This window comes from Hyaena hyaena, unplaced genomic scaffold, assembly GCF_003009895.1.
Source record: "Hyaena hyaena isolate Hyena2069 unplaced genomic scaffold, ASM300989v1 scaffold_331, whole genome shotgun sequence".
In the NCBI taxonomy this organism is placed as follows: domain Eukaryota; kingdom Metazoa; phylum Chordata; class Mammalia; order Carnivora; family Hyaenidae; genus Hyaena; species Hyaena hyaena.
This window is the reverse complement of record NW_024080965.1, coordinates 730,081-757,955: the sequence shown is the minus strand read 5'-3', so window position 1 is coordinate 757,955 and position 27,875 is coordinate 730,081. Positions and strand designations below refer to the sequence as shown.

General features: G+C 37.8%; 2 protein-coding genes across 4 annotated transcripts in view; both read left to right on the top strand.

Annotated features, from left to right (window-relative positions):
* Positions 1–3,684: 3,684 nt before the first annotated feature.
* On the top strand, positions 3,685–4,591 carry LOC120243197 (SMC5-SMC6 complex localization factor protein 2-like). Its single transcript, XM_039249254.1, has one exon. It carries the CDS (start codon positions 3,818–3,820, stop codon positions 4,007–4,009), a length of 192 nt encoding a protein of 63 aa, XP_039105185.1. The 5' UTR covers positions 3,685–3,817; the 3' UTR covers positions 4,010–4,591.
* The window catches only part of LOC120243196 (SMC5-SMC6 complex localization factor protein 2), a 44,896-nt gene continuing 20,899 nt past the window's right edge, over positions 3,879–27,875 (top strand). For 2 of the 3 annotated variants that reach the window (XM_039249253.1, XM_039249250.1), the window contains exons 1-11: positions 3,879–3,957; positions 6,552–6,595; positions 7,097–7,830; positions 9,150–9,207; positions 13,644–14,632; positions 15,615–15,685; positions 18,568–18,690; positions 19,274–19,441; positions 20,424–20,526; positions 25,115–25,190; positions 25,974–26,115. In XM_039249253.1, coding sequence (XP_039105184.1) covers positions 7,681–7,830; positions 9,150–9,207; positions 13,644–14,632; positions 15,615–15,685; positions 18,568–18,690; positions 19,274–19,441; positions 20,424–20,526; positions 25,115–25,190; positions 25,974–26,115 — 1,880 coding nt within the window. In that variant the 5' untranslated portion in view covers positions 3,879–3,957; positions 6,552–6,595; positions 7,097–7,680. The remainder of the gene's footprint in view (positions 3,958–6,551; positions 6,596–7,096; positions 7,831–9,149; positions 9,208–13,643; positions 14,633–15,614; positions 15,686–18,567; positions 18,691–19,273; positions 19,442–20,423; positions 20,527–25,114; positions 25,191–25,973; positions 26,116–27,875) is intronic. The other variant, XM_039249252.1, reaches the window with a different exon arrangement.

Below are 27,875 nucleotides of genomic sequence, written 5' to 3'. Positions count from 1 at the left end.
TTCACTCGGGTCATGATCTCGCGGTTCGTGGGTTCGAGCCCCGCGTCGGGCTCTGTGCTGACTGCCAGCTCAGAGCCTGGAGCCTGTTTCAGTCTGTGACTCCCTCTCTCTCTGACCCTCCCCTGCTCACGCTGTCCCTCTCTCTCTCTCCTAGAAATAAATAAAACGTTTAAAAAAAAAAAATCACAACTATGTTACCTGTGTTCTAAAGTGTAGGGAAATATTACCTTGCAACATTCCAAGGTGAAATAACAAGAAACGTACCTTTCCTAACAGCAGATCTGCTTTTGCAGAGTGCTACTAATTATTCCCAGGAAATTTAGATTACATGACAGTTCATTATATTACATTTGACATTGTCCTAGCAGCCTCTTAAAACCAGGCCAGTGCTTTTTCTAAACACTTGTTGGGCAGTTCTGAGTTCGGCATCCATCTGCAACATGAACTGTGTGGATGGCGAGAAGCTGGAGCTCGCTTTTCTTTTTTCAGATTATCACGTGGTCTTTCTCTGCCAGGCATTCAAGTTAATTATTTCCTGTTTTTCTGGGTCTGCTCCTTATCCCCCTTCCCAGGTCCCTTGACCCTCCCCTCCACATGTACAGTCTTGGCCAACGGCAGTCAGCTCTGCCCCAAAGCCGTCTTTGCCTCTCGCCTGTCCTCGAGAACCCTCCAACAAGAGCCTTGGAGTTTAGCAGAGGGCAACAATCTCAGAGCAAAAGTATGTCATTACTGTAGAACCAGAAGTTACTTTTTCTTTAGTTCTCTTCTTTCTAGTAACATTCTTGGTCCCTTACTGACCTTTTGTTCTTTGAGTCCCTGCCTGCTAAGGAACTGTGTGAGCCAATCTGCCCACGTTGTTGTCTCTGTGACTGCTTGGGATCTCTGGCATCGGCTCTGTTATCACTCTTCTCAGGATTCCCACGGTGGCCTTGACACTCCCAGCAAACTTGATCTGTTGTTCATGTAACACTGCTTCTCCGGCTGCCCCATCCCTTCCCATCAAGGCCAGAGTCTGTGCTCCTCATGATGGTCTTTAGCAGCTCAGGATACCAGGCCGAGCTGAGCTGCGTGCGCCCCATAGAAGCTTCGTGCAGAGTAGCCACTCCATTCCTGTGGTCTTCACTTCCTCACCCCCATCCTCATTCCCAGAAAATTCTCAGTCTAGCTGTTTTTGGCCATCTGGCCTTAGTTTCTCCAAAGTCTTTAGCCCATCCTGGCCAAAGTTTTATCTTAGGTCTTGTCCACTTTATTCATCATCCTCTCCCCCAGCCCCATCCCAGTTCTACTGTCCTCTCGCCTCCTCACATGCAAACGCCTGAGCTCTTTAACATCTTCCATCTAGCGTACAGCTCCTGGCTATCTACTTCTGGCCCATTACAAATTAAAAAGCCCTACATGGACCGTTTGTGTGTGTGTGTGTGCACATGCACGCATGCGTGTGCATGTGGCATACGTATACACATTCAATGTGGGAGAAGGGGTATAAACACAAAATAGACTGCCCAACGCTATTTGGGAGGTGGGGGGCAGATGCACCTGAGAGGCTCCCAACAGTTCTAGTTAGTATGTTAGTCATTTTTCACCCTGTGACCGAACCTGTATCATTTTCAAACACAGCTTCAACAAAGAGGAGTCTTGATGCTTATTGAAGATTTAGATCACTACTTCCCTGTTAAGAGGAGATTTTTTAAATTGCGTTTTCATTATGACTCCATCTCCATTTATTGATCAAGGGATTTCTTGCCTCACTTAACTCCATAATCTGTTGCTCAGATTAAGAAAATGTGAAAACTATTGTTTGGTATTATGAGTACAGACTTTCAAGTGATACCTCGGAGGCTAGATGATTCAAATACTATAATCCAAGAAAAGCAACTGATTGATCATGTAGAATGTTGTTTTTTATGCATCGCTCTTTTTAATGGACTGAGCATGCAGTGAAACGAATCGGATTAAATGTTCTGTAGACGTGCCGTTATAGAAGCAAGAATTTACCAGTGTAGAAACATCCAACAGAATGCACTAATACAAGAGACAGGCAATAATACATGTAAAAAGCCCTAAATAAACAAAACATATAAATCACTATGCATTCAACACATTTCAAGCATCTATTATTTTTTATGTAAGGAACAATGGTAGGTATAGTAACTTCTCAATTATTAGCAGAAAAATGCCCCTTATTTTAGTATTTCCTTTCTTGTATTACTACTACCTAGTAATATAGCTGTATCTATATGCTTTTGGGGATGTATGACAAATCTGTACTTTCACTGTTTATCTTTCATCCTCCACTTTGCAGCCTCGTTGGCCACTTTATTCGTCCTTAGTTTTTTCTCCTAAGGGGTAACCAGAAGGGAAAGGAGGTGAACCTCAGGTCAGTCAGCCTTGCTTAGCTACGCAAGCAGTCAAATCTCAGTACAATAAACTTTATAAAGATCTGTCTAAATTCTTTGGTGTCATTTAAGATTTTGTTCCATCCAAATGATTGAACAGGCCTGCCATTTAAAGTTTGGACATCCTGGAGATTGATATTTTGGTTAATACTTACAACATATATGTTATAACTATGCACTATAACTATTAATATATTAAATATAACAGCACCTGACCTGTCCCTGGACGAGTTTATAGTAAACTAAAGTGTAAGAGTATGCCTGAAGAGCAAAGGAAAGGGACCACTAATTTGCTCAGTACTTATGACATGAGAGATTCCCAACTGTGACATTCACACTGCTTCTCTCTTTTTATAGTTTACAATTTCCCAGAAAAGTAGAATACTCATTTTATAGACGTGGAAACTGAGGCTCAGAAATACTCTGGCCAGTCTGTTTGTAAGGAAAACCCTATCTAACAGCCTCCAAAACACAAGCCCCTTACAAAGGAGGACTGGAGATTGCTGGCAGCTTTCGCTAATCTGTGCTGTCCACACTCAACATGGGTAATTGAAAGCTGACCCTATGTTCCTTTCAAAACTCTCCAAGGAATCTGGCCGTAGAGACATCATGGATAACTGGTTTCAACAGCTGAGAAACAAAATTCATTCTGTGGAATAAAAACAGCCTTTATTTCGGTGGGGCTTTTTCTTTCTTTCTGAAAAAAAAACAAAAGAACAAAAACAAAAACAGGAAAAGCATCCACCACAGCCCTTAACAAGAACGCTCACAGGATGGACAAGCCTTCAGATTGGGCTGTGCGGATTACCTTTTGGGCACTTTGGCGTAAAATGTTAAAGGGGCGACGTAATGAACAGCTGGGAATTTCTGAGGCACAATCGTATGGCATAGGACGCCCAACTGTTGACCATCCTCCCTGAAGGCAGCTGCCGGGCTCTGGTCGGCTTCTGCAAACCTGGTCCCTCGCCCTCGACCCGCTGCCTGCCGCAGCGCCTGCAGCGGCCCGCGCCGGCCCGCCCCCGCGTGCCTGCCAAGGCCGACGCTGCCCGGATGCGACGGTGCCCTCTCCCCCCCCAACCGCGCACGTGACGGGGGGGAGGGTCAGTTTCCTACCCCACCCCTTCTCGAAGCCCCGCCTTCCTCTCAGAGGCCGCGGCTTTCCATTGCGCCATTAGTGGAGTGACCGCCGTGCCAACCAGTCAGAATGCAGCCCTTCCAGTAAGACCCGCCCCCTGTCGGTCCTCAGGTTCCTTCCCGCTCACACAGGAGTCACTTCCGAAGAGAGCGAACCGCCATGAAGAAAGAAGGGGGTGCCGCCCAACTCTGCTCCGACAGGCTCCCCGAGTCCCAGCAGCAAGACGGCAACCACGCACCCAACTTCTCCAGCCACAGCTCATGCCGCCGTCGCCAGCGGCGCCGACATGACAAGGCGCTGCATACTCGCTAGGCCAGGTTTCCCCTCATCCCCAGCCCCGGGGTCGTCGCCCCCGCGCTGCCATCTGAGACCCGGTAGTACCGCCCCTGCTGCAGCGGGAAAGAGAACAAAGAGTCCTGGGGACAGGTACCGTGCAGAGGGCTGGAGAAGGGGCCGGGTCGCGGGGGCAAGGGTATGAGGGAGGACTGCGGACGCCCGCTCTTTCAGTTCCCGCCATCCTCCGCGAGCTTCGGGCCTCGGCGTTCCGCGGCCAGGCAAACCCCTGCCCCGCCTCCGCGCGGGGGCTTCTGGGACTTCGAGTTTTCTTTTCTGTAGTTGGGATGCAGGTCTTCGTCCAGTGACCATATCCTGGATGGCTACGGAGAACCCACCTTAGGTAGAACGTGATTTTTGTCCTTTACGATAGCTGGACCCGGGGCCCTAACTGCTTTGTGCATATTTAGTAGGGGTGGGTTTTTTTGTATGTTGTCACTTCTACTGATCGTAGTAGCTTAACAGTATAAACTTCTAAGTCGTGGGTGACATTATGTACGATGGACGAGGGGAACCCCTTCCACGAATTACTTTATAGCCCAGTATACACGATCATTCATACTTAACAAGAGCGTACAGATCTGGAATGTGATGTTTTTTCCTTCAGTAACTTTTCGCTGCTCCAAGAGGCTAGGTTCCTTGCGAAGATTTTGTGGGAGTTCTGTAATGAGATGGGGAGTTTTATCAAATGACATCCTCTGACAATAAAACATATTTAAATTCTCTACGCACTTGGTACTGTCTTTTTTATTTTAAGTTTTAAAAAGCTTGTAACTTAAATTTAACAGCAGTTTTATCTTCTAATATTGTGGTGCAGATCTACAATCCCTTATCTCGATCATGAAAGCCTGAGTGCCGTGAAAGTCCAAACTTGTCAGAAAGTTTGGCACCACATATTACTTGGCAGCCAAACCTGATGAGAACTAATGGAAGGCTGTATATGGTCTTTATTGTATTAAGTGTATGTTTATGCCGGAGAAATATTGACATATTGACGCGTTCGCTTTGAGGGTGCAGTGTCACACCCCAGTGGGGACTTTACATAATGCATCTAAGTTACCCCCTTTCTAAACTGCAGTGTATTCAAAATTCAAGAATACCTTTGACCCCAAAAATTTCAGATAAGGGCTTGTGAGCTGTTACAATTTTTAAAAACCTAATTATAAATAACTAATGGGCTTTTCTGTGCATATGAAATTAGACAACTGTTCCTGCTTGAAAGTTACATTCATGATTATTTTACAGGTTTCTTGTATTTTTTACCCAAAACTGTTTATTTCTCTGGTGTATTAATCAAAAAGCCTGGTATCTAATATTTTAGGAAGGGATATATTGTTATTTAATAATTAACGTAAAGGCATGTTTCCTATCGTCTTGAATTAGCTGCTGCTTAATCCTTTCCCATCTCTTTTCCTCACCCAGTAACTGAGAACATCATCTGCTTTCCTCGTTTGCAGAACCTCTAGCATTTCTGTCTTCATTCTTCATTGGAATTAATTTGCCTGATATAATTTATGAAAACAAATGCATAGATTCTTCGCTAGCCTGTCACTCATATTCATATCATAACCAGTTAGCTTTTCTACCAACATCTCGCAAACATGTGGACTCTTAGTAAAACATTATAGATGGATGTTGCTCTTCAAATGTGACCTGTAAAGTGTACAAGGGACTTGGATTGTTCAAGTTTTCTCTGAGTATTACCACTTCATAGTGGATAAATGTTTAGGGAAACTGGTTGTATACTGCTTCTCTTTCAGTAAAACGAATACATTTTAGCAGGATTTTGGCAGGAAGTTAATCTTTTGCTCTACGTACAACATTCCTTTTTATGCCGCTGGCAACTCTAAAAACATAAATCAGAATACAAATTCTGATAATATGGTTCACTTTGTTTTACTGTAAGGCACAGAAATCCTTAAGAATTAAAACAATTTGGTTTTTGTAATTGTTAACTTTTTTCCTTTTCTCGGTTTTGTGTTTTCCCCAGGCAATGTGTTATTTTTGGAGGTACCTTAAGAATTCCTAGATAAAAAATAGGATTTGAAACACTGTTTAGTTCCGAAGACTCATTCTAAATTTGGCTGTTACTTGATTAACATCTTACTGTAGTATATAAAGATAATAGTGTAAGCTTGGTACTTAAGCCTCTTTGCCTTTTGGCCAGACTGCCTCCCCAAATGGGCCAAATCACCAGAATTGCCATTCTACCATCTACTCTTGTTTTGAATCTGTTAAGGTTTTATTCTGTTATTATAATCTCCATTATTCATTCAGAAAACGTTTATTGAGCATTATTTTCTACCAGTCACTGGAAATACCAAGCAATAGGATCAGATCCCCTCAAAATCATTTATTCTGCCTTGTAGCAGTAAGCTTTTCAGTCCTGGGAAGGACACTCCTAATTCCTGGATGCATACTCCAATCTTATCATTTTGGTACTGTAGATTATATAAACCTCAGTTGTGCTTTTATAAATTTAATTCTATAAGAAATGCAAATTATATTTTCAGTTTATTATAATCACCTTAGCAAAGCATTACTGCCACTGTCAGAACTTAGTTAAACCAGGTAGTGAAATGAAATCTATATCCTGTAAATCTACTAGTATTCTCCCCTTAGTCTGAATAATTGAAGTTTTACTATTTGCTTATGTGATACCATATTAGTTATGCTTTTATTTTCAGGAAGCAGTCAATTATAGATTTCTTCAAACCAGCTTCAAAACAAGGTATGTATACTATTAATGCATTTTTTGCAGGATCTTTTGAGGAAGGAGATGGATTCCGTTTTTAAATTTCTCTAAAAGCTTTTATTTGATTAAACCTAATGTTCAAATTAAAAAATATGATGAAGGTGCAGTATTTTTTACAAAGATAAGTTCTAAACATCATGAACAAACTTTTTGCTGTTATTCTTACATTTAAAATATTCCAGTCAATCATATTCATAGTGCATGCTTTTTGGTTCTCTAGTATAGTAACATTTTATAAATGGAGCCATAGTGAGCTTATAAGATACAGCAAAAGGGAGCTTAATGAAAGTAAGGTTATTAAATAATAAATAAACCATGTCTTAATTCCCTCCTCCATAAAATGTGTATCATCATCACCTAATATTGATTTGAAAATTTTTGTGATAGCTTAGTATTTTAAATGTTAAATAAATGTACAAAATGTATTAGTTTGTTATTTTTAATAACGTGCAATTTGTGTTTTAATTGGCCATTTAGACAGACATATGTTGGATTCTCCACAAAAATCAGACATCAAATATGGAGGAAGTGGATTGTCCATCACTGGGACAGAGCAGTTTGAAAGGAAACTATCCTCACCGAAAAAATCTAAACCCAAAAGGATGCCATCAGAAAAGGGCACTATTTTAGAGGCTTTCATGAAAGGCGTTAAAGAGCACCATAAAGATCGTGGTATACCTGAGTCACGTCGGCCTTGTGTGTCGATAGCCCCAAAATATCCAAAGGCCGTTACAAAAGTCTATGTTCCTCCATATTGCTTGTCAAAGGAGATGAAGACACTGAAGAAAAAACATCGATCTCCAGAGTGAAGGAAGTCACTGTTCATTCATGAAAATAGCAGGGAGAAGAATGATAGAGATCGAGACAAGACCAGTACAGATTCCAAAAAGCAGGCCACAGTGACAGAAGCTGACATCTTCAAGAACAGTTCGAGAAGTCTTAGCAGCAGGAGCAGCCTATCTAGGCACCACCCAGGAGAAAGTCCTTTGGGAGCTAAGTTCCAGTTGTCATTAGCTTCATACTGCAGAGAAAGAGAACTAAAGAAGTTGAGAAGGGAGCAAATGGAGCAGAGAATCAACTCCGAAAATTCCTTCTCAAAAGCAAGCAATCTTTCCTTAAAATCCTCTAGTATAGAAAGAAAATATAAACCAAGGCAGGAACAAAGTAAACAGAATGATGTCACACCTGGAAAGAGTAATCTTTCAAACCTGGTATGTGTAATAATTACTGAATTAGTGTGGCTGCTGCTTTATTATATCTAGAACACTAAATCTAAAAATGTTTAATATTTGTTAACATTATATTGGTAGCTTTTGTTTTGGAAATACTGATAACACAGCTTGTTTAAAAGTTAATTACATTACGTTTCCTCCAGCTGTCCACAGGACCTCAGTAAAGCAGTATTTCTCGCCCTTAATTTTTTTCAGACCAGGAACAAAAATCTTTCTGAAGAAAGTAAGCCTTCTTTTTTTAGGCAAGTATAGTCATTTTTAAATGAGGCTGTGCTGTAGGGAGATACTTGAGGAATAGAAAATCTAAAAACATTAGGAAAGGGTTTAGAACAGAGGTTCTCAAAATGTGGTCCCTGGACTAACAACATCAGCATCACCTGGGAACTTAGAAATGCAAATTCTCAGACCTAACCCCAGACTCACTGAACCAGAAATTGGAGCTAAGAGTCCAGCAGTCTGCAGTTAACAAACCTTCCGGATGCTTCGGATGTGCTTTAAAGTTTTGAGAATCACTGATTTAGATTATACAGAAGTCCTAAGTTGAGAATGGGTCTTAGACAACTTAGATGAAAACACTTAGAAAGCATCCAGAGATATGTTAACCTCATCATATTCCCTCTTGAGAATAGACCAAATTTAGATTAGCATAAAAGGTGACCTTCTCCTCCAGAAAGAAGGTACCTCTGTTTCATAGAGCTTCTCAACGTACAGAGCAAATGAAGTTCAGATACCAAGAAAGGGCAATGTTGATAAGATGCCATGAGATTTTAAAACAGACCAAAAGTAAACCAAACTATGATATTTTGAGTGTTGCCTTGTATATTGCTTGAAAATGTATTTGTAAATTCAAGGGTTGGTTTGTAAGGAGTTTGAGGTCTTTACCAGGGAGATTTGCTAACAGACAATAGAAGTTAGTAACATTTGGTTCATCCTTCTAAGATTTCAGTGTTTGATGGTGCATCAGGACTTGAACTGAAGTATTGAAGAGTAAGTTGTATCTACTTAATTGGCAAATATTAGGCTATCTCTTTATCAAAAAAATGGTATAGTGCTCTAGTATTAATCTTGAGTTCACATAAATCTAAATTTGTGTTTTGAAAACTGGCTTTATTTTACAATATTACCTTTTTGTGAAACTTAAGAGTTGAAAATATTTTACTCTAGAAGCTTGAACTTACCTCCAAATGTAAGTGCTTGCTTTATTTGGTGTAGAAATCTGTGTTTAAATGTTATGAAGAAAAGTTCATATTCTTTACTGGCCCCAGTTCCTAACTAATTTTTTCTCATTTTGCTAAAAGGAAAATGGACATTTCTCAAGGAAAAGATCCTCTTCTGATTCATGGGAACCTGCTTCAGGTAGAATCAAAATTAACTTACTAATTTTGAAATAAAATTGTATGTCAGTGGCACTTTTTTGAAACAAATTTGTTTAAATATGCAGTTTACTTCCTAGAGGTGAATTGAATGCCTCAGATTAGTTGAGTTTGGTAAAATTATATTGAAAAGGAATAGTCCTTGAATTTAGTTTGTGTAATCTGTGGTTTGTCTTGACCTTTTTACCTCTTTTAAGAGTTTCTAGCAACATGTTTCTTACTTTGGTATTCAGTGTCCTACTGCTGAATCGTGCTTACATTAAGCAGCATAATCTTATATTACTGGAATTATGGACTGTCTGAGGTCTTGGTGTTATAGATGCTTTGTATAAGGTTGAAACTGCTATCATAATCCAAAACAGTGTTATCTCACTATTTCAAATACAAAGATACCTTTTTAATACCAAATTTCAAGGATATCTACATGATATTTGTTTGTACTTCTAGTATCTATTGGTTGAGAAAATACATAACAGCAAATAGCTACTGTTGTTAATTCAGTAATTCTTAAAGTATCTTTATCTTTTTTTTTAGACTAGAAAATAGAACAGTGTAAAATTCAAACAGTGGCAGAAATATATAACACAGAAAATGAAAGGCCCTAAGAAATAACTGTTAATAGTCTAGTGTATCAGATTTTTTTCTGCCATGATTGCAAACTCTGAAAAATGGATTTTACAAATTTCTACCCTCCATAAGATAGAGTGGACATAATGATAATAGCCAACATTTATTGAGCATTTACAGTGTGCTGTGCCCTCTTTGTGCTTTTAACTTGTTTGATCTTCACATCTTTTTACGATGGTTACTTTTAGAGATGAAAAAACAGGTACAGAGAGACAGTTATGACTCCTTGTTCTTCAGGTTTGATGTAAAGCTCTATTTTTTTTTTTTTAAGTTTTATTTATTTTGAGAGAGAGTGCAAGCAGGGGAGTGGCAGAGAGAGAGAGAGAAAGAATCCCAAGCAGGCTCCAGGCTGTGAGCAGGGAGCCCAATACAGGGCCAGATCTCACAACCATGAGATCGTGACCTGAGCTGAAATCAAGAGTTGGTTGCTTAACTGACTGAGCCCACAGGCACCCCCCCCCCCCCATGTAAAACTCTGTTTTTTATATATTCTAGAGGTACATTGCATTTTGGCCAGGTGATCTCAAGTGTTAAAATCAGTCTTCAGCCAAGGCTGAAACCATAGTTTGCCATCACAGAAGGATCTTCTAGCATACAGGAATAAATTTGAAGTTTTATGTGGTTTTGCATTTTTTATTTAATTTTTACAATATCATTGATTTTGGTGATTAGATTATATTGAATTTTCACATTATGAAATGCAAGAACAATACTTTCTTAGCAATGAGATTATTCCTATACTCATAGTATTACACGTTTGTGATAAATGATCAGCTTGCACTGAGGTGAGTGGAAGAAGAAAATATTTTTAGGTTTGCTTTGCCAACATAAGGGGCTGCTGGTGGTGGTGTTGCCACCAAGCTCTTCAGCTTTTCTCTCTCCCTGATAATGACTAAGATAAAAATCCTCTTCAGTTCATGGGCTGCAGATTTCATCAGTATTGACTACAGTAGTTTCATTTATACAGACCCACACCTGAAGTTTTTGAACAGTGCTTGAAAAAGATATTTTCTCCATATTTTCACGGGCAGATTTAAAATGGTTGCCTTCACTTATATTTTAACTTCTGGTATTTTTGCATAATCATTATTAACTATGGTTTTATACTTTTTAAAATTTTATTTTTTTAAGTTTATTTATTTATTTTTGTGAGAGAGAGGGAATCCCAAGCAGGCTCTGCCCTGTCCGCTCAGAATCCAATGCAGGGCTCAAACTCATAAATCATGAGATCCTGGCCTAAGCCAAAGTTGAATGCTTAACTAATTGAGCCACCCAGCTGCCCCTTATGGTATTGTATTCTTAATAAATCCACATTATACTGCATTTGACTGCTGACAGAATATAAAGGACATAAGGGACTTTTTTATTCTAAATAACATGAAGAACGCTAACTACTGTTATACATCTCAGTTGTGATGCTTATATATATAATCACACATTATTAATCACACACAAGTTAGAAGATTTCAGAAATGTTGGTAAAGGCATTTAGACCTTTGGTCTTGCAGAGTCCTGTCCTTACGCTGCATTCTGAGGTCCAACTTAATCCATCAATTTATTAATGACCAATCTTCTATTAATGAACATTTGGATTTTTACCTTTTTTCTTTTTTTTTGGATTTTTACCTTTTTTCTTTTTTTTTGAATTTTTACTTTTTTTCCAGTTACAACTCAATCCTTGTCTTACCTAAATATTTTATATGTATATTAACAGATATTTGAAATGTGCTTAAACAGTCTACAGTTTGTACAAGCAGTGCAAAAAAGAATCATGCAGTTAACCCACTGCCCTAGAGAGCTTGCAGAAAGGGGGCCTACCTGCAGTACCAGTTCAACCTCCTCTGATTCTAGGTGTCAGAAGCTCTTAGTAAGCCGCTTTTTCCTAAGTTTTGCCCAAAAACAGTTTGTCTCTCCTCCTGGTGAGGACTTCAATTCTTGAACAAAGCAGGAATTTCTCCTCATTTCTAGGTGCATATAAATTGACTTCTCTAGGAAAATGGAACTGAATTCATACTGGCAATTCTGTAGGTATCTCTTTTGTAACCCTAAACCGAAAATAATCAGTGTAAATCCACACCAAGTCTTCTCTTTTTCTTAGTTATGTGATTTCTAATCCTATACTATAAGGTACGCCTGTCGTTTTTTAACATTTAACCCCAGTAAACTGAGTGGGCATAGGATGATTTCTTCAGGTAATAGGAAATATCTCTAGAAAAATGGAGGTAGAAGTATTTGTTTCTTAATTGATTTTTCATGTCTATAAATTGAATTTTTCAGATTATATATATTCTCCAAATAATTGCTTTTAACTCTTGAATTATTTTTTTAATCAAACTGTTGACTTGGGGACATTACACACATGCAGAGAGAAACTTGATTTGGGGAATACTGATTATATAAATAGTAATCTTTATTGAATAATGGGTTTTAATTAATGATACATCATTTATTTATTTGTTTGTTTTGAGGGGGCGGGGCAAAGAGAGGAGAGAGAGAATCCCAAGCAGGCTTTGCACTGTCAGTTCAGGGCCCAACACAGGGCTTGATTCTATGAACCTATGCGTCACACTTTTAAACACAATAAGCAATTTTTTAAACCTGGTTAACTCAAATATATATGACTTATTAAAGGTCTTCTGGATGGAGCTTGTAAAGCTAGGTGCCTTAAAAACACGGAAATTTATTTTCTAATGGTCCTAGAAACTAGAAATCCAAAATTAAGGTTATTAGCAGGGCCATGCTCTAACAACTCAGGAGAGAGTTGCCTTCCTTGCCTTTTCTAGCTTCTGGTATTTGCCTACAATTGTTGGCATTCCTTAACTTGTAGCTGCATCACTCCTATCACATGGCATCTTTTCCCTGTGTGTTTTCACATCATCTTTCCTCTTCAAGTGCATCTCCATGTCCAAATTTCCCCTTTTGAAGAAAGCCAAAAAGAAAGGTACTTGGGTTCAGCTAAAATGCCTTCCTGCTCCACCCACAGAAGGACATTTTGTGAGAACCAATGGAAAGGAGCCTGAGGTGCTGCAGTCCATTTCCCTATGAATTCATGGCATGATAATGTAAAAAAAAAATCAAGATTGCAAATTTCCCCTTTTTCTAAGAACACCAGTCATGACTGGATTAGGACCCACCCGAATGACCTTATTTTAATTTCATTATCATTGTAAAGAGCCTATTTCTAGTTAAAGTCAGACTCTGAGATTCTGGGAGTCATTTTGGGAGCCAGAATTCAACCACAACTCATAACACGGCTGAAGACTAGAAGGATGCACGGGAGAAGATAAACACTGGGGAGAAAGACGTGGGTGGATTTTTTCTTAATTGAGAAATTAAAATTTGTCTTGCTTTCAACTAGTGATTGTATACATGTTTTAAAGTACTATAAATTTAGATGTAAAAGTATTTCATTTCTGGAACTAGATAGTCCTTGGCCTAAGCAAGAATATATGAACTTTGAGGGAAAGTGCCTTTGCAATCCTTTCCATGATACAGATAAGCAATTTTTGTGCTTTGGGAGCAGCAACTTAAATTTTGTTTGGGTAGCAAACTTTTAATAGCTTTGGAATGAAAATGAGCATTGTCATTAGCTTTAATTTAGACACCAGCATTTATTAGTTTGTAAAATAAATGGTAGTGTTACCTCTTTTTCCTTATTCTACGTTTATTAAATGATCTCAGCCTAAACTTTTAGAATTTAAACTTGTTGGAGTGTTCTAAACACTCACTGAATAAACTTTACTATGAGAGGAAAATATACTTTTCACTAATCTGGCAAAAATTAAATTTTAGCAGGGTCTAAGCAGAATAAATTCCCTGACAAAAGAAAAAGGAACTCTGTGGACTCAGATCTGAAAAGCACAAGAGAACCTATAATGCCAAAAGCAAAAGAGTCCTTCCTTGAGAAGCGTCCTGACGGACCACATCAGAGAGAGAAATTTATAAAACATATTGCACTGAAGACACCTGGGGATGTATTGCGCTTGGAAGATATATCCAAGGAACCCAGTGAAGAAGTTGATCGCTCCTCCGGAGGCTTGGCACCTTCAAATTCTGGCCACCATTCTTCCAAGAATAGTGACCAAATCCGTGTGGCAAGTACCAAAGAGACTAAGATGCCGAAACCCCACTTATCTTTACCTCAGGAAAAGTCTGCAGTTAAAAAAGCTAGCAGCCTTCAGAAAAATAAACCTGCTAGCTCTGTGGCATCAAAGGAGACAAAACTTCTACCTTTGCTTTCCCATGTTCCGAGTGCTGGTTCCTCTCGGGTACCATTAAACGCTAAAAATTGCACTCTTCCAGTTCCTAAAAAAGAAAAAGAGCGTTCCTCATCTAAAGAACGTTCTGGGCATTCTACAGAGTCCTCCAAGCACAAGGAACACAAGGCAAAGACTGATCAAGCTGATTCTAATGTATCTTCAGGGAAAATTTCTGGGGGATCTTTGCATTCAGAATGTGGCACTCCTACAAAGTCCCCCCCGGCTGCTTTGGAAGTTGTGCCATGTGTCCCGAGCCCTGCAGCACCTTCAGATAAAGCCCCGTCAGATAAAGAGAGTTCAGGAAATTCCAATGCAGGTAGCAGTGCACTGAAAAGAAAACTAAGGGGTGATTTTGATAGTGATGAAGAAAGTTTAGGTTACAACCTAGACAGTGATGAGGAAGAGGAAACATTAAAATCACTGGAAGAAATAATGGCTTTGAACTTCAATCAGACTCCTGCAACTACAGGAAAGCCTCCTGCTCTTTCCAAGGGGCTTAGATCTCAGTCATCAGACTATACAGTAAGTAGTTCTGTGACATTTATCTTTATTTGAAGAGGGAGAAATGCATTGATTAGTGAAAGGAGTATATTGTTAGAACTTACTTTAAAATTTAGTACTTGTGATTCATAATTGGACTGAAACTGCTACAGTTCTTGTTTGGTTGTAATGGGTTTCCCGTATCTTTAGTTTTATTACTGGAAATCAGTGGTCTCCAAACTTTTTAGATCATATACACTTCTATTAGTAAAAAAAATTTTAAGCATGTACTCCAATATATATGTATACTTATAGATTATATACATGTACCACTATATTACTGTGTACTTTCTAAAGTATATACAAAAACAGAATTTAAAAGGAAAAAAAAAGAAAAGTATTTTCCTATAGAAGTTATGTAGAAGTTACTATAGACTAAGTTCTACTGGAGTTTCTATAGAAGTTCCATATAAATAGAAGTTCTATTATTTTCTTCCTGCACCCCAATGGATCACCTTGCACACCCCCTGCTTTGGAGACCACTGCTGTAAATGAAGGTAGAGTGTAGAAATGTTGTTAATTGTGGTGTGCAATTTTATTTATAAAGTGCTTCATTCTATCTTGGGAATAAGCTGCATTAAATTTTAGTATGTCTGTAAAATTTGGTGGGGAAGGTATTAATGTTCCATGGTAACACCTAAAAGTTGGTAGTTTGATTCCACTAAAATAGAATTTAAAAATAAAGACAGGGCACCCATGGAGCCCTTGGGTGTTTGCAGTCAGTTCCTAAGGCTGGCAGGGTTTTATACGTAGTGCCTTTCCTAATAAATGGTAGAATCAAATTGCCTGCAGTACAAAATAATAAATTTAAAGCATGATGGTGAAAAATCTCTAAGAAAGGTATCCTCCTGGCCTAGGTTATTAAAATAGAAAAATATTCTTTGGTACTCTGAATAACTTAAAACATCCCAATTCTTCTGCTAAGATGTGTTATAAAGTGTCCTTAAATTTTCTTCTGTTTTAGGACCATGTTCATAGTGGAACATATACCAATACATTAGAACGTCTAGTGAAAGAGATGGAAGACACACAAAGGTTAGTTAGCATCTTGACTACCTTGCTAAATTTAACACTCTCCTTATTTGTTTGACTGGCTTTTAATTTACCTTAAAAAATCATGAAAAGTTAGCATTTTGTGCTTCTGTTATTATCACAGTTTTGCAGTCAGTTGTGTTAGAAATAAAGTATTCTTGTTCACAGGCTGGGTGAAAAGATCAGGTTTTTATGGTTTACTGCATTCAGTAATAATACAAATTCCTTTCTACTTACCACAACTAGAATCTAGCTGGTAGCTGAAATTCTTGATCAAAAGTACAGGCAGAATTTTTTTGTGTATTTTTTATTGTGATAGAACATATATAACTTTATTTAACACTCTAATCATTTTTAAATGAGCAGCTCAGTGGTACTAAATACATTCACATTGTTGTGCAACCATCGCCACCATCCACCTCCAGAACTTTTTTCTTCATATTCCCTAATTGAAATTCCATACCCATTAAATAATAACTCCCCATCTTCCTCTTCTCCCAGCCCTTGGCAGCTACCATTCTGCCTTCTGTCTCTATGAAACTAGTCTGGGTACCTCATATATAAATGAGATCATACAATATTCGTCCACTTATACTGGCTTATTTCACTTAGCATAGAGTCTTCGAGGTTTAGCCGTGTTGTAGTGTATGTCAGTTTCCTCCCGTTTTAAGGTTGAATAATATTCTATTGTATGTATACATCACATTTTTATTCATCTTTTGATGGACACTTGAATTGCTTCCATTTTTTTTTTTAATTTTTTTAATGTTTTATTTATTTTTGAGAGAGAGATAGAGACTGCTTGAGTAGGGGAGGGTCAGAGAGAGAGGGAGACACAGAATTAGAAGCAGGCTCCAGGCTCGGAGCTGTCAGCACAGAGCCCGATGTAGGGCTCAAACCCATGAACTGTGAGATCATGACCTGAGCTGAAGTCAGACACTTAACCAACTGAGCCATCCAGGCTCCCTGAACTGCTTTTTTTAGGCTATTGGAAGTATTGCTGCTGTGAATATGGGTGTAGAAATATCTCTTCTAGTCCCTACTCAGTTGTTTTGGGTACAGACTCAGAAGTAGGATTACTGGATCATACAGTGATTCTATACATAATTTTTTGATGAACTGCCATACTGTTTGCCACAGTGACTGCACCATTTTACATTCCCACCAGCAGTGCCCAAGGGTTCCAGTCTTCCTACATCCTCACCAATACTTGATATTTTCTGGTTTTTTGATAATAGCCATCCATCTATGGCTTCATATGACTATGAAGTGGTTCCTCATTATGGTTTTGGTTTTCACTTTCCTAATAACTAATGACATTGAGCATCTTTTCATGTCCTTATTGGCCATTTATATAGCTTCTTTGGAGAAATATTTATTCCAATCCTTTGCTCATTTTTTAATTGAGTTGTTTGGGGTTTTTTGTTTGCATAGGTAGAACTTTTTAAAATACTCCTATGTTCACCTAGTCCAAATTTTGGAACCACCATGGCCAGACATCATATTTCTACTTCAAGTTGCTGTTAAGGAAGAAGTGTAGAATTATGTTTCTCTCTCTCTGTCTTTGTCACTGTACCCCTCTCCCTCTCACTCCCTCTCCCTCTCCCCTTCTCCCTCAGTCCCTCTGTCTCCCTCTCACACACACAGAAACCAAAAAGTTTGTGAATGATAATGTCCCCAATAAAATTTGTGTCACTAGTTACAAACTGATGTTGCTAACGAGGGAAAAATATATTCCTTATTATTCCTTATTTAAGAAATATCCTCAAAATTACCCCCAGAGACCTTCAGTAAAAGCTCGGCTGACTTGAATTTTGTATATATATGTTCCAAACTTGATAAACAAGTTGGCTAACCTTAGGAATTAACAATTAGCAGGTCAGAAGTGTTCCCTTTTCTAAATTTAATTAGCGAAATCATCTCTATTGTAAAATTCTGTAAACAGTTCACGAATTCATGTGATTTGTGATATCAGATCTGAAGTTGTTTATTTAAATTGAACATTGTACAGACCAAAGGCAAAGATGCTAGTTTGATCTGATGATTGATTCTTTCCTGTACTGATAGAGCAGTAATATTTACCAGTCATTTATCATCTTATTATACTTATCTACTGTGGGGCTGGAGCTGGGAGTAAGGACCTTGATTAAAATAACTTACTCCTGCCAAGCAGTATAAGCAGGGACTCTAGAGCTAGATCCTCTGGCTTTGAGTCCCAGCTCCTTGCATTGAGCTGGAGCACGTTAGCTTTCCTAAAGTCTATTTCCTTATGTATAAAATGGGTAATAAACTACCACATGGGGTTGTTGCGAAGGTTAAAAGAATTAATACATAAAGTCTTTAATACATGCCCGTCACACAGTAAGTGCTCAGTGTTAGTTATTGTGATGCTAATGAAAATGACAGTAATAACTACTGCTGCTAGAAATCCTAATTAACATTGTCAGGTTGTTGGTCTACTAGAGGCCAAATGAACATTAAAGACTAGAGGGAATAATCAAATTATTCTTTGCCATTTTTCCTCCTCCCACTTTTTAAAAAATTTTTTTAACATTTATTCATTTTTGAGAGAGAGTTTGCTTACCCTTTCTGTAAATGATTTGGATATCATTCTTGAAGTCTTAGCTGTAAAGAAATATTCAAGTCTTCGGTGTGATGGAACACTATGATATCTTACCAGTTTAGGTAAAATTCTGTTATACATCATGATGCTTTGGGAAACATGATTTGACCTGTAGTGTAACAATGTTTATCACATAACAAGATTTTTAATAAGAGGTTGGATTTGGGGCGTTTAGTTTTATTTTTTGATGCTGCTTTTAGGCATAAACTAAAGATTATTTTTAGGGTATGCCATTTACTGTAACATTTCTTTCACTTCTAAGGCTAGATGAACTGCAGAAGCAACTACAGGAAGACATAAGGCAGGGTCGAGGTATTAAATCCCCCATCAGAATTGGAGATCAAGACAGTACAGATGATGAGGATGGCCTCTTAGAAGAGCACAGGTACAGCACATTTGCAAATTTTGTTTGTGTGAAATAAATTTGATGGTTATTTACTTAGTAATCTATGATGCTTTTCTAATCCATCTATGATGGATTTTAAGAGCAAATGTTAAGGCCAAGTTGCATTTTTGTCTTTTCTCCTGGTTATGGTTTCTTTTCACAGACCCATTTACTGACTCTGGACTAACTACTAACAAAAAGTGGGAGGACCATGGGGTGCCTGGGTGGCTTAGTCGGTTAAGCGTCCGACTTTCACTTAGGTCATGATCTCACGGTTCGTGGGTTCGAGCCCCGCGTCGGGCTCTGTGCTGACTGCCAGCTCAGAGCCTGGAGCCTGCTTCGGGTTCTGTGTCTCCCTCTCTCTCTGACCCTCCCCTGCTCGCGCTGTCTCTCTCTCTCCTAGAAATAAAATAAAACATTTAAAAAAAAAAAAAAGTGGGAGGACCAAAACACATGTTCTTAGCTAGTCTTCTTATCTGGGATTAACACTGGTCCTAAGAAAAGTTTTCTTTGTACCCAGTCTTTAAATACAAAACCATATGCAGTATAACTATTTGGTATTCAATAATTTTTTTTATTCCAGGGAATTTCTAAAGAAATTTTCGGTTACAATTGATGCTATTCCTGATCATCACCCAGGTGAAGAAATATTTAATTTCCTCAATTCCGGAAAAATTTTCAATCAGTTTACCTTGGATTTAAGAGACTCTGGCTTTATAGGACAGAGCGCTGTAGAAAAGCTTATTCTTAAGTAAGTAGAAAAATAGAAAACATTTTACTTTTTCCTGTATAAAAATTATCCTAAAAGAGTTCTAACTGGCATAATCTCCTAAAAGATTACTTTCTATGATGATCTTTCCAGTTTCCTAGTCCTTACTGCTATTGTTTTTTTGTGTTTTATTAATTATGGAATCAGTGTAAGATGGTTTCTCGGCATATTACACGCCTAACTAATAAAGATTAGTTGTGATTAAGATCAGCATGTAATAACGGCAACTACCAAAATAGCAGGGGCTTTAAATAAGACGTATATTTCTTATGTGAAAAAGTTCAGAAGTAAAGTCCAGGGCTGGTGTTTCACCGCATAATCTTTCTTCACCATCCTTAGCACCTGGTTGCCTCAAGTGCTACTGGTATTCAAGCCTTTACATTCAAATTCCCAGAAATCCCACGCATTTCTCCTTATGGCTGGTTAGGTAGAACTTGGTCAGCATAGCCACACCTAATTAATAAGAATGGGAAATTATTTTTGTTTCAGGCAGCAAGTGTAGCCAGATAAAAATCGGTTCAGTTGCCAGGAGAAAAAGCAAGAATAGGTATTGGGATGAGCAACTAGCAGTCTGCACCACATGCCCTAACTGGTCTGGTTTCTCTCAGTGCATGATAGCTCAGACCCAGAGAGATCACATTAATTCTGGTGGTGAGGTTTTAGAAGTACAAACCCAAGCTGGCAAAAGCAGACGATGCACTAAGCTTAGTAGCTACTTTCTCAACACTGCCAGCTAACGTAGATTTGTCCACCACATAAATCTGGAGACAGGCCAACAGACTGGATCAACTTAAGGCTACCACTTGAATTTCCTTTATAGTAACCCGTCCATAGTGTGGAAGAGTCCACCTCCATGGACCGAGGATAGTGTGCTTGCTCATTTTCCTGATTTTGTCAGATGTCATGGTGGTAGAAGTTTCTTACTGTGAAAGTAATGTCCGTTAATTTCATTTTGTTTTTTCAGATCAGGAAAAACAGATCAGATTTTTTTGACAACACAGGGCTTCCTTACCTCTGCTTATCACTATGTCCAGTGCCCTATACCTGTTTTAAAGTGGCTCTTTCGGGTAAGAGAAATGTTTGGGGAGTATAGTTGTCTCCTATTGTATTTCCTAGTCAGAAACAAACAAAATATCGTATTTGCACGTTACTAGAGAAAAAATTGGCACATCAGACCCATGATTTCAGTGGGTTAAAATGAGGCAAAAGAGTCAGTGTAGGGAGATTATAAAGGAGATGCTAATGCCGATAGTGTGCAGAATAGTCCATAATGTTAGTTGTGCCTAAGGCATTTCATCACACTGGTAAATCATTATTATAGTTACGTGTTCTTTTTTTCTTTTTTAATGTGTATTTTTGAGAGAGAGATAGTACAAGCAGGAGAGGGGCAAAGAGAGAGGGAGACACAGAATCCAAAGCAGGCTTCAGGCTCTGAGCTGTCAGCACAGAGCCCCACGTGGGGCTCAAACCCACGAACCATGAGATTGTGACCTGAGCTAAACTCAGATGCTTAACTGACTAAACCGCCCAGTGCCCCTATTATACTTAGTTTTAGAAGAGTTCTTCTAATTTTTACATTACCTGTTTTGAGGGTGGGAGCTTGGTGAGGTTTTTTAAACTTTTTTTATCCCATTTTTATGGAGATTAGTTAATATATATTTTTAGGATCTGGCTTGTTAGGGTTTTTTGTTTGTTTGTTTTTTTAATGTTTTCTTTATTTCTGAGAGAGAGAGAGAGAGAGAGACAGAGTGAGCAGGAGAGGGTCAGAGAGAGAGGGAGATACAGAATCTGAAACAGGTTCCAGATTCTTGAGCTAGCTGTCAGCACAGAGCCCAACACAGGGCTCGAACCCACTAGCCATGAGATCATGACCTAGGCTGAAGTTGGACACTTTGCCCCCAGATAAGGCCTTTCTTAATAACAGTCTCCAGTGAGACTCTTACCCACCTACTCACTGACATATTTTTATTTTTATTACTATAATTCAAAATTTCATTTGCAGTCCTGCCAGGTTTTGTTATTCTCTAATTCTGTAATATATCTTTTCTTTTTCTTTTTTTTCTTAAATAGTTTATTGTCAAGTTGGTTTCCATATAACACCCAGTGCTCATCCCAACAAGTGCCCTCCCCCATACCCATCACCCCTCTTCTCCTCTCCCCCTCCCCCGTCAGCCCTCATTTTGTTCTCAGCATTGTTTGCCTCCCTCCCTCTCCCCAACTATTTTTCCCCTTCTTCTCCCTCGTGGTCCTCTATTAGTTTCCTCCTAATCCACCTATATGTGCAAACAATTCTCTCTTAAGCTTAAAGCTTTGCATTTATCTGTGTTAAATTTTATCTTGTTGATGTGGGTCCTCATGGCCTTTTTAAAAAATGTTTATGAGAGAGAGAGAGAGTATGAACGGGAGAGGGGCAGAGAGAGAGGATCACAAGCAGTTTCTGCACTACCAGCACAGATCCCAATGTGAGGCTTGAACTCATGACCCATGAGATCACAACCTGAGCTGAAATCAAGAGTCCAATGCTCAGGGTGCATAGGTGGCTCAGTCGGTTAAGTGTCCGACTTCGGCTCAAGTCATGATCTCACAGTTCATGAGTTTGAGCCCCGCGTCAGGCTCTGTGCTAACAGCTGGGTGCCTGGAGCCTGTTTCAGACTCTGTATTTCCCTCTCTCTGACCCTCCCCTGCTCATGCTGTCTCTCTCTGTCAGAAATAAATTTTTAAAAAACATTAAAAAATTAAAATGCAAGAGTCCGATGCTCATGTGACTGAGCCACCCAGGTGTCCTCATCGTTACAGTCTTTAAAGCCCTGATGATAACATAGAAGCATATCTTCATGTAAGCAGTTTTTATACTTTTCATATTTATTCTTTGAAAACTAAACTAATATAGCCATTCATTAAACACTTTCTCTGTGTAAAACACTTTGTCTCATCTCTCCTTTTCAATTCCAAGTCCATTTTTCATGATGGACAGACATACCAACTTATAACTATTTTTCTTTTTTAGAAAGTGTGTCAGAATTTATTTTAATGTCATCTAACATTTTCTTTAATCTTTTTTACCCAAAGAATACGAAAACAAACTCAAAAGGATATATACATCCTTATGTTTACTGTAACATTGTTAACAGTAACCGAATTATGGACGCAGCCCAAATGTCTACTGATAGATGAGTGGATAAAGTTGTACATGCAGCACATACACACATACACACACAATGGAATATTATTCAGCCATAAAAAATGAAATCTATGGTCCTAACAATTTGTAAATATGTTAAAAGGTAATTAAAATGTTTGCATTTTCCTGATTTTATCATAAGTGTCTAAAACTAGAAAGACACTTTACTACTTTTTAAAAACTTTTTCAAATGGAATTCACACCTGATTTTGAAAAGTTCAAGTAAAATGAAAAAAATATTTTTTTAAGGCTTCTTCTTAAGAGGCATTAGTCTCCCCAGTTTCCAGGTACTGTTATATTTTAGTGTTTTCTGGATTGTTCTCTGTGTGCACATAGATTGCTGTATGATAGTATAAAGTAGAATATGTGCTGTCTTATGATTTTTTTTATTTCTGATAACATTATTCATATTAGTAGAGGTATGTAGTATTCTGTTGTAGTGTTATGCTATGATTTATTTAACACGGTCTCAACAGATAGACATTAGATTGTTCTGTACACCTCTTTACACATTTACTTATCTCCCAGTACTGTGTTGCCCACCTTAGAATTGGTTACCACCCTAAAAAGATTGTTATCCAAAACTTGTCCTGTTTCCAAACATGCCTTTGAATGGTGCTGCCCACTAGTGGCAAAACATAACACAAGCATTGTAACAGACTGACACAGGCTGATTTTGAAAATGGCACAAACACATAAATGACCCAAATACAAACATACAGTGATGCAGATATGCCTGATTGAAACTAGAGTTTGAGTTATTCTCCCTTATGTGTTAGATTTAAATTTACTATAATCATAATCTACGGCTCCAAAACAAAAGGGAAAGAGAAATATTTTCCCCTACAAAACCACCTTAAGATTACTTTCAGGGGCACCTGGGTATTTCAGTTAATTAAGGATCCACCTTTTGATATTGGCTTAGATCATGATCTCATGGTTCAACAGTATGAGTCCCGAATCAGGCTCTGCCATGACAGTGTGGAGCCTGCTTGCGATTCTCTCTCTCCCTCTCTCTCTCTGCTCCTCCCCTTCTTATGTGTTCTCACACTCGCTTGCTTTCTCTCTCTGTCTCTCAAACATTAAAAAAATAAAACTTCAATATGTCATATGATTTTTTAAAAATTTTTTAGACTTGAGATTTTGTTCCTCAAAACTGGTCTTGTAAAGTTAAATTATATGCCTCTGCATATAAATTTCTGTATGTAAAAAGGCTAACTAGATCAAATTATAAAGACAATAACTTTGCTTAAATTTTATCAAATTGCTTTTTAAGTTTTACCAAATTGCTTTTTAAATTTTACCAAATTATACTTACACTGAGCATACTACCTCTTTCCTCGTCCCTTGTGAACACAATATTATCAATATTCTTGATCTTTAACAATCCCAAAATCAAGCTTCTCTTAACAAGCTAATTATAGGGGCGCCTGGGTGGCTTAGTCGGTTAAGCATCCGACTTTCGCTTAGGTCATGATCTTGCGGTTCGTGGGTTTGAGGCCCGCGTCGGGCTCTGTGCTGACTGCCAGCTCAGATCCTGGAGCCTGTTTCAGTCTGTGAGTCCCTCTCTCTCTGATCCTCCCCTGATCACGCTGTCTCTCTCTCTCTCTCCTAGAAATAAAACATTTAAAAAAAAAAATAAAAAAAAAAAAAACAAGCTAATTATAGCTTTGTCATTTCTCTTGAATTTCTTTGATTATTCTTTGGTTACTAGTGATATTGAATATCTTTTAAAATATCGATATATTATTTTACATGTTACATCTTTTCAAATACTTTTACTAGTTTGTGACTTGATTTTTGCCTATGATCCACTATCATTCACCCTTTTCCTTGATGGTTGTTGGAATTTGTTACATGATATGAACTAGAAAGCCATTTTTGATAATTTTCAAATGTTATATTTGTCTAATTTTAAATGAAAGATATAAAAATGATCAGCGGGGCGCCTGGGTGGCTTAGTCGGTTAAGCGTCCGACTTTCTCTTAGGTCATGATCTCGCGGTTCGTGGGTTCGAGCCCCGCATCGGGCTCTGTGCTGACTGCCAGCTCAGAGCCTGGAGCCTGTTTCAGTCTGTGACTCCCTCTCTCTCTGACCCTCCCCTGCTCACGCTGTCTCTCTCTCTCCTAGAAATAAATAAAAAATATTAAAAATAAATAAATAAATAAATAAAATAAAAATAAAAATGATCAGCATGTTTGAATGGAAGGGGCCCTGATTTTAGAATCAGACCTGGATTTAATTTCCAACTCCTCGTGTATTACTTTGGGTAGAGTTAAGTTTTAATTCTCTGACCCTGTTTGCTCATATGTAATGATGTATGACCACTTCATAAGATTATTATAAGGCATTAAAATGAAAGGCACACAAAATACCGTATTAAGGAAAATGCACATAAAACACTTTTATAAATGCATGGCAAATAAATGCTCATTTTCTTTCTTCTTTCTTAATACTCTTACCTACTTTGGCAGATGATGTCAGTTCATACAGACTGTATTGTGTCTGTGCAGATTTTAAGTACATTGATGGAAATAACGATTAGAAATGGTGAGTATATAAATTTACTGATTAGCAGTGTGAATTATTGGTTGCTATGTACACAGTCTTTCATATTGCTCAACATTTAAGTTATTCAGAAATATAGAATATAGAATGTTTGTGATCTAAAATAAAACTCGAGTCAAAAATGAGTATCTGCATTTTTCTAGTTGTATTGAGAAAAAGGGTATAAGATCTTGACGTGACAACCCTTACCTAATATTTACCAACTCATGGGTTACTATCCTGGGTAAGTGGAAATAGCAAGTTTGTTTGTTTGTTTGTTTATTTAGCCATTTTCTTTAATTGACATATTGGTAAACAAGTATTGTACTGATTATGCACTGAGGAGATTGAAAATATCCACTATAGAAATGTAACAATTGCTTTCTCACCTTTGAGATCCCTTAAATTAAACAAGCATTATGATTTATGTGTTTCATTTGTTTTGAGAATTGAAACTATATGAGCACTGGAGATGGTAAAATCCTCTTGTATTAGCAGTAGTTGAAATTTTACCATTGTTATTTTCAGACTTTTCAAAATGTGTTACTTCCTCCTGAGTTACACCCATTTATTCATCGTCACTCTCAGATACTTTCATAAATGTCATTTCCTTCACCTTTACTTAAAAGCCTATAATTCCTGTGTAATCATTCTGATTAACTATATTGCTTACATATCATTACCGGATGTCATTTCTGTAAAATCAAAGTAATAATCCGTGTTTCACATGCAGACTGCATTTGTGAGCCTAGAATTTGGAATAAAGTATTTTTTTCTATTAACTAGATACCTTCAGTGATTCACCAGTTTGGCCCTGGATCCCATCATTATCTGATATAGCAGCTGTGTTTTTCAATATGGGAATTGATTTTAGGTCTTTGTTTCCTTTGGAGAATCTTCAACCAGACTTTAATGAAGACAATCTAGTGTAAGTTTTCTTTTCATAATTAACTTCAAGAACATTCTTTTAAGCAGTATGTAATACAATAGTAGTTAATATTCATTTGATAAGTTCAGTACCCATTATTGTTTTTTTTTTAATCTCTCAAAGTTAAAATGGGTCATAAATTAGACACATTTTAAATCTAAAACTCATCATCATGAGCCACCTTGGGTGGCTCAATTGATTAAGCATCTGAATCTTGGTCTCAGGTCAGGTCTTGATCTCAGGGTTGTCATTTCAAGTCCCACATTGGGCTGTAGGCTGATGGGCTTGGAGTCTATTTTTTTTTTTTTAAAAAGTCGTCATCATCATGTTTAACAAGGAAGAAGTAGAAACATTTAAAGTCTTTAATTTTTTTTTTTTTTTTTTTACATAACACTGCCCATTGTTATTTGACATTATTCTGTTGGAGGTATTGAGTAAAACAGTTAGATAAGAGAAAAAATAAGAGATCTAAAAACTGCAAATGAGTTGGTGAAGGTTTCATTGTTTGCAGAAGTGTGTTAATGTATGCGAAGGAGCCTAACACTCAGCTAAAACACTGTAACAAATAAAAAGAGAGAGAGAAATTGGATGGGGCTCCTGGCTGGCTCAGTCAGTAGAACATGTGAATCTTAACCTCAGGGTTATGAGTTCAAGCCCCACATTTGGTGTGGAGCCTGCTTTAAAAAAGAGAGAAATTGTTATGGATGCCAGGGTACAAATAAAGTTAATAAAGAGAAATTAGTAACCTTCAGATAGATGAATTGTGCCTAGTTTAAGAGATAAACTGGCTGGCTTGGTCAATAGAGCATGTGATTTTGTTCTCAGGGTCGTGAGTTCAAGCCCCACATTGAGGGTAGAGACAACATTAAAAAATGTTTTAATAAAATTTTTTTTTAATTTTTTATGTTTTTTCTTTATTTCTGAGAGGGAGAGAGAGACAGTATGAACAGGGGAGGGTCAGAGAGAGGGGGGGATACAGAATCTGAAACTGTGCTCCAGACTCTTAGCTAGCTGTCAGCACAAAGCCCAACATGGGGCTTGAACCCACAAACCGTGAAATCATGACCTGAGCCGAAGTCGGTCACTTATAACTGACTGAGCCACCCAGGCACCCCTTAATAAAATCTTTTCTTAAAAGATAAACTGGACTTCATTTATAATAATAAGAAAAATATATGAAATACCTAGGACTAAACTTTAAGAGTGTGTGTGTGTGTGTGGTATGTCTGTAAAAACATTATGAAGAGACAAAATAGAAGACCTAAATAAATGAAAGAGCATACATGCTTTCAGATAGGAAAACTCAACATTTTAATATAAATATGTGAGAACTTCTGAAGTTAAGCCATTAATTTACTGAAATTCGAATAAGAAATGCCAGTTGGATATTTTGTGGGGAAGGTTGAGACTATACAAGTGCTTCTAGAGTCATATGGAAAAAAATAATATGCTGAAAGTCTTCAAGAAAGAAGAGTTAGGAGGCAGAACTGGCTTTAGGAGAACTAACACTCAAAAGCCATAAAAAGGAAAATTAACTTATTTGACCACATTAAAAACAAATTTCCATGACAGTGATCACTATACACAAAGTCAAAAGAAAACCTCAAAAAGGAGTGGGAAAGAGATACATATTCATATAATTTTCCATATTCATACATATATTTATGAATGAAACAACTCTGGTTATAGACAGAGGTTTAGTTTCAAATTAATATGAAAAAAATCACCTATTAGAAAACTGGACAAAGGAATAAACTAAT

Excerpts from the sequence above, each read along its gene's own strand:
- LOC120243197 (XM_039249254.1), top strand. The coding sequence starts at position 3,818 with ATGACAAGGCGCTGCATACTCGCTAGGCCAGGTTTCCCCTCATCCCCA.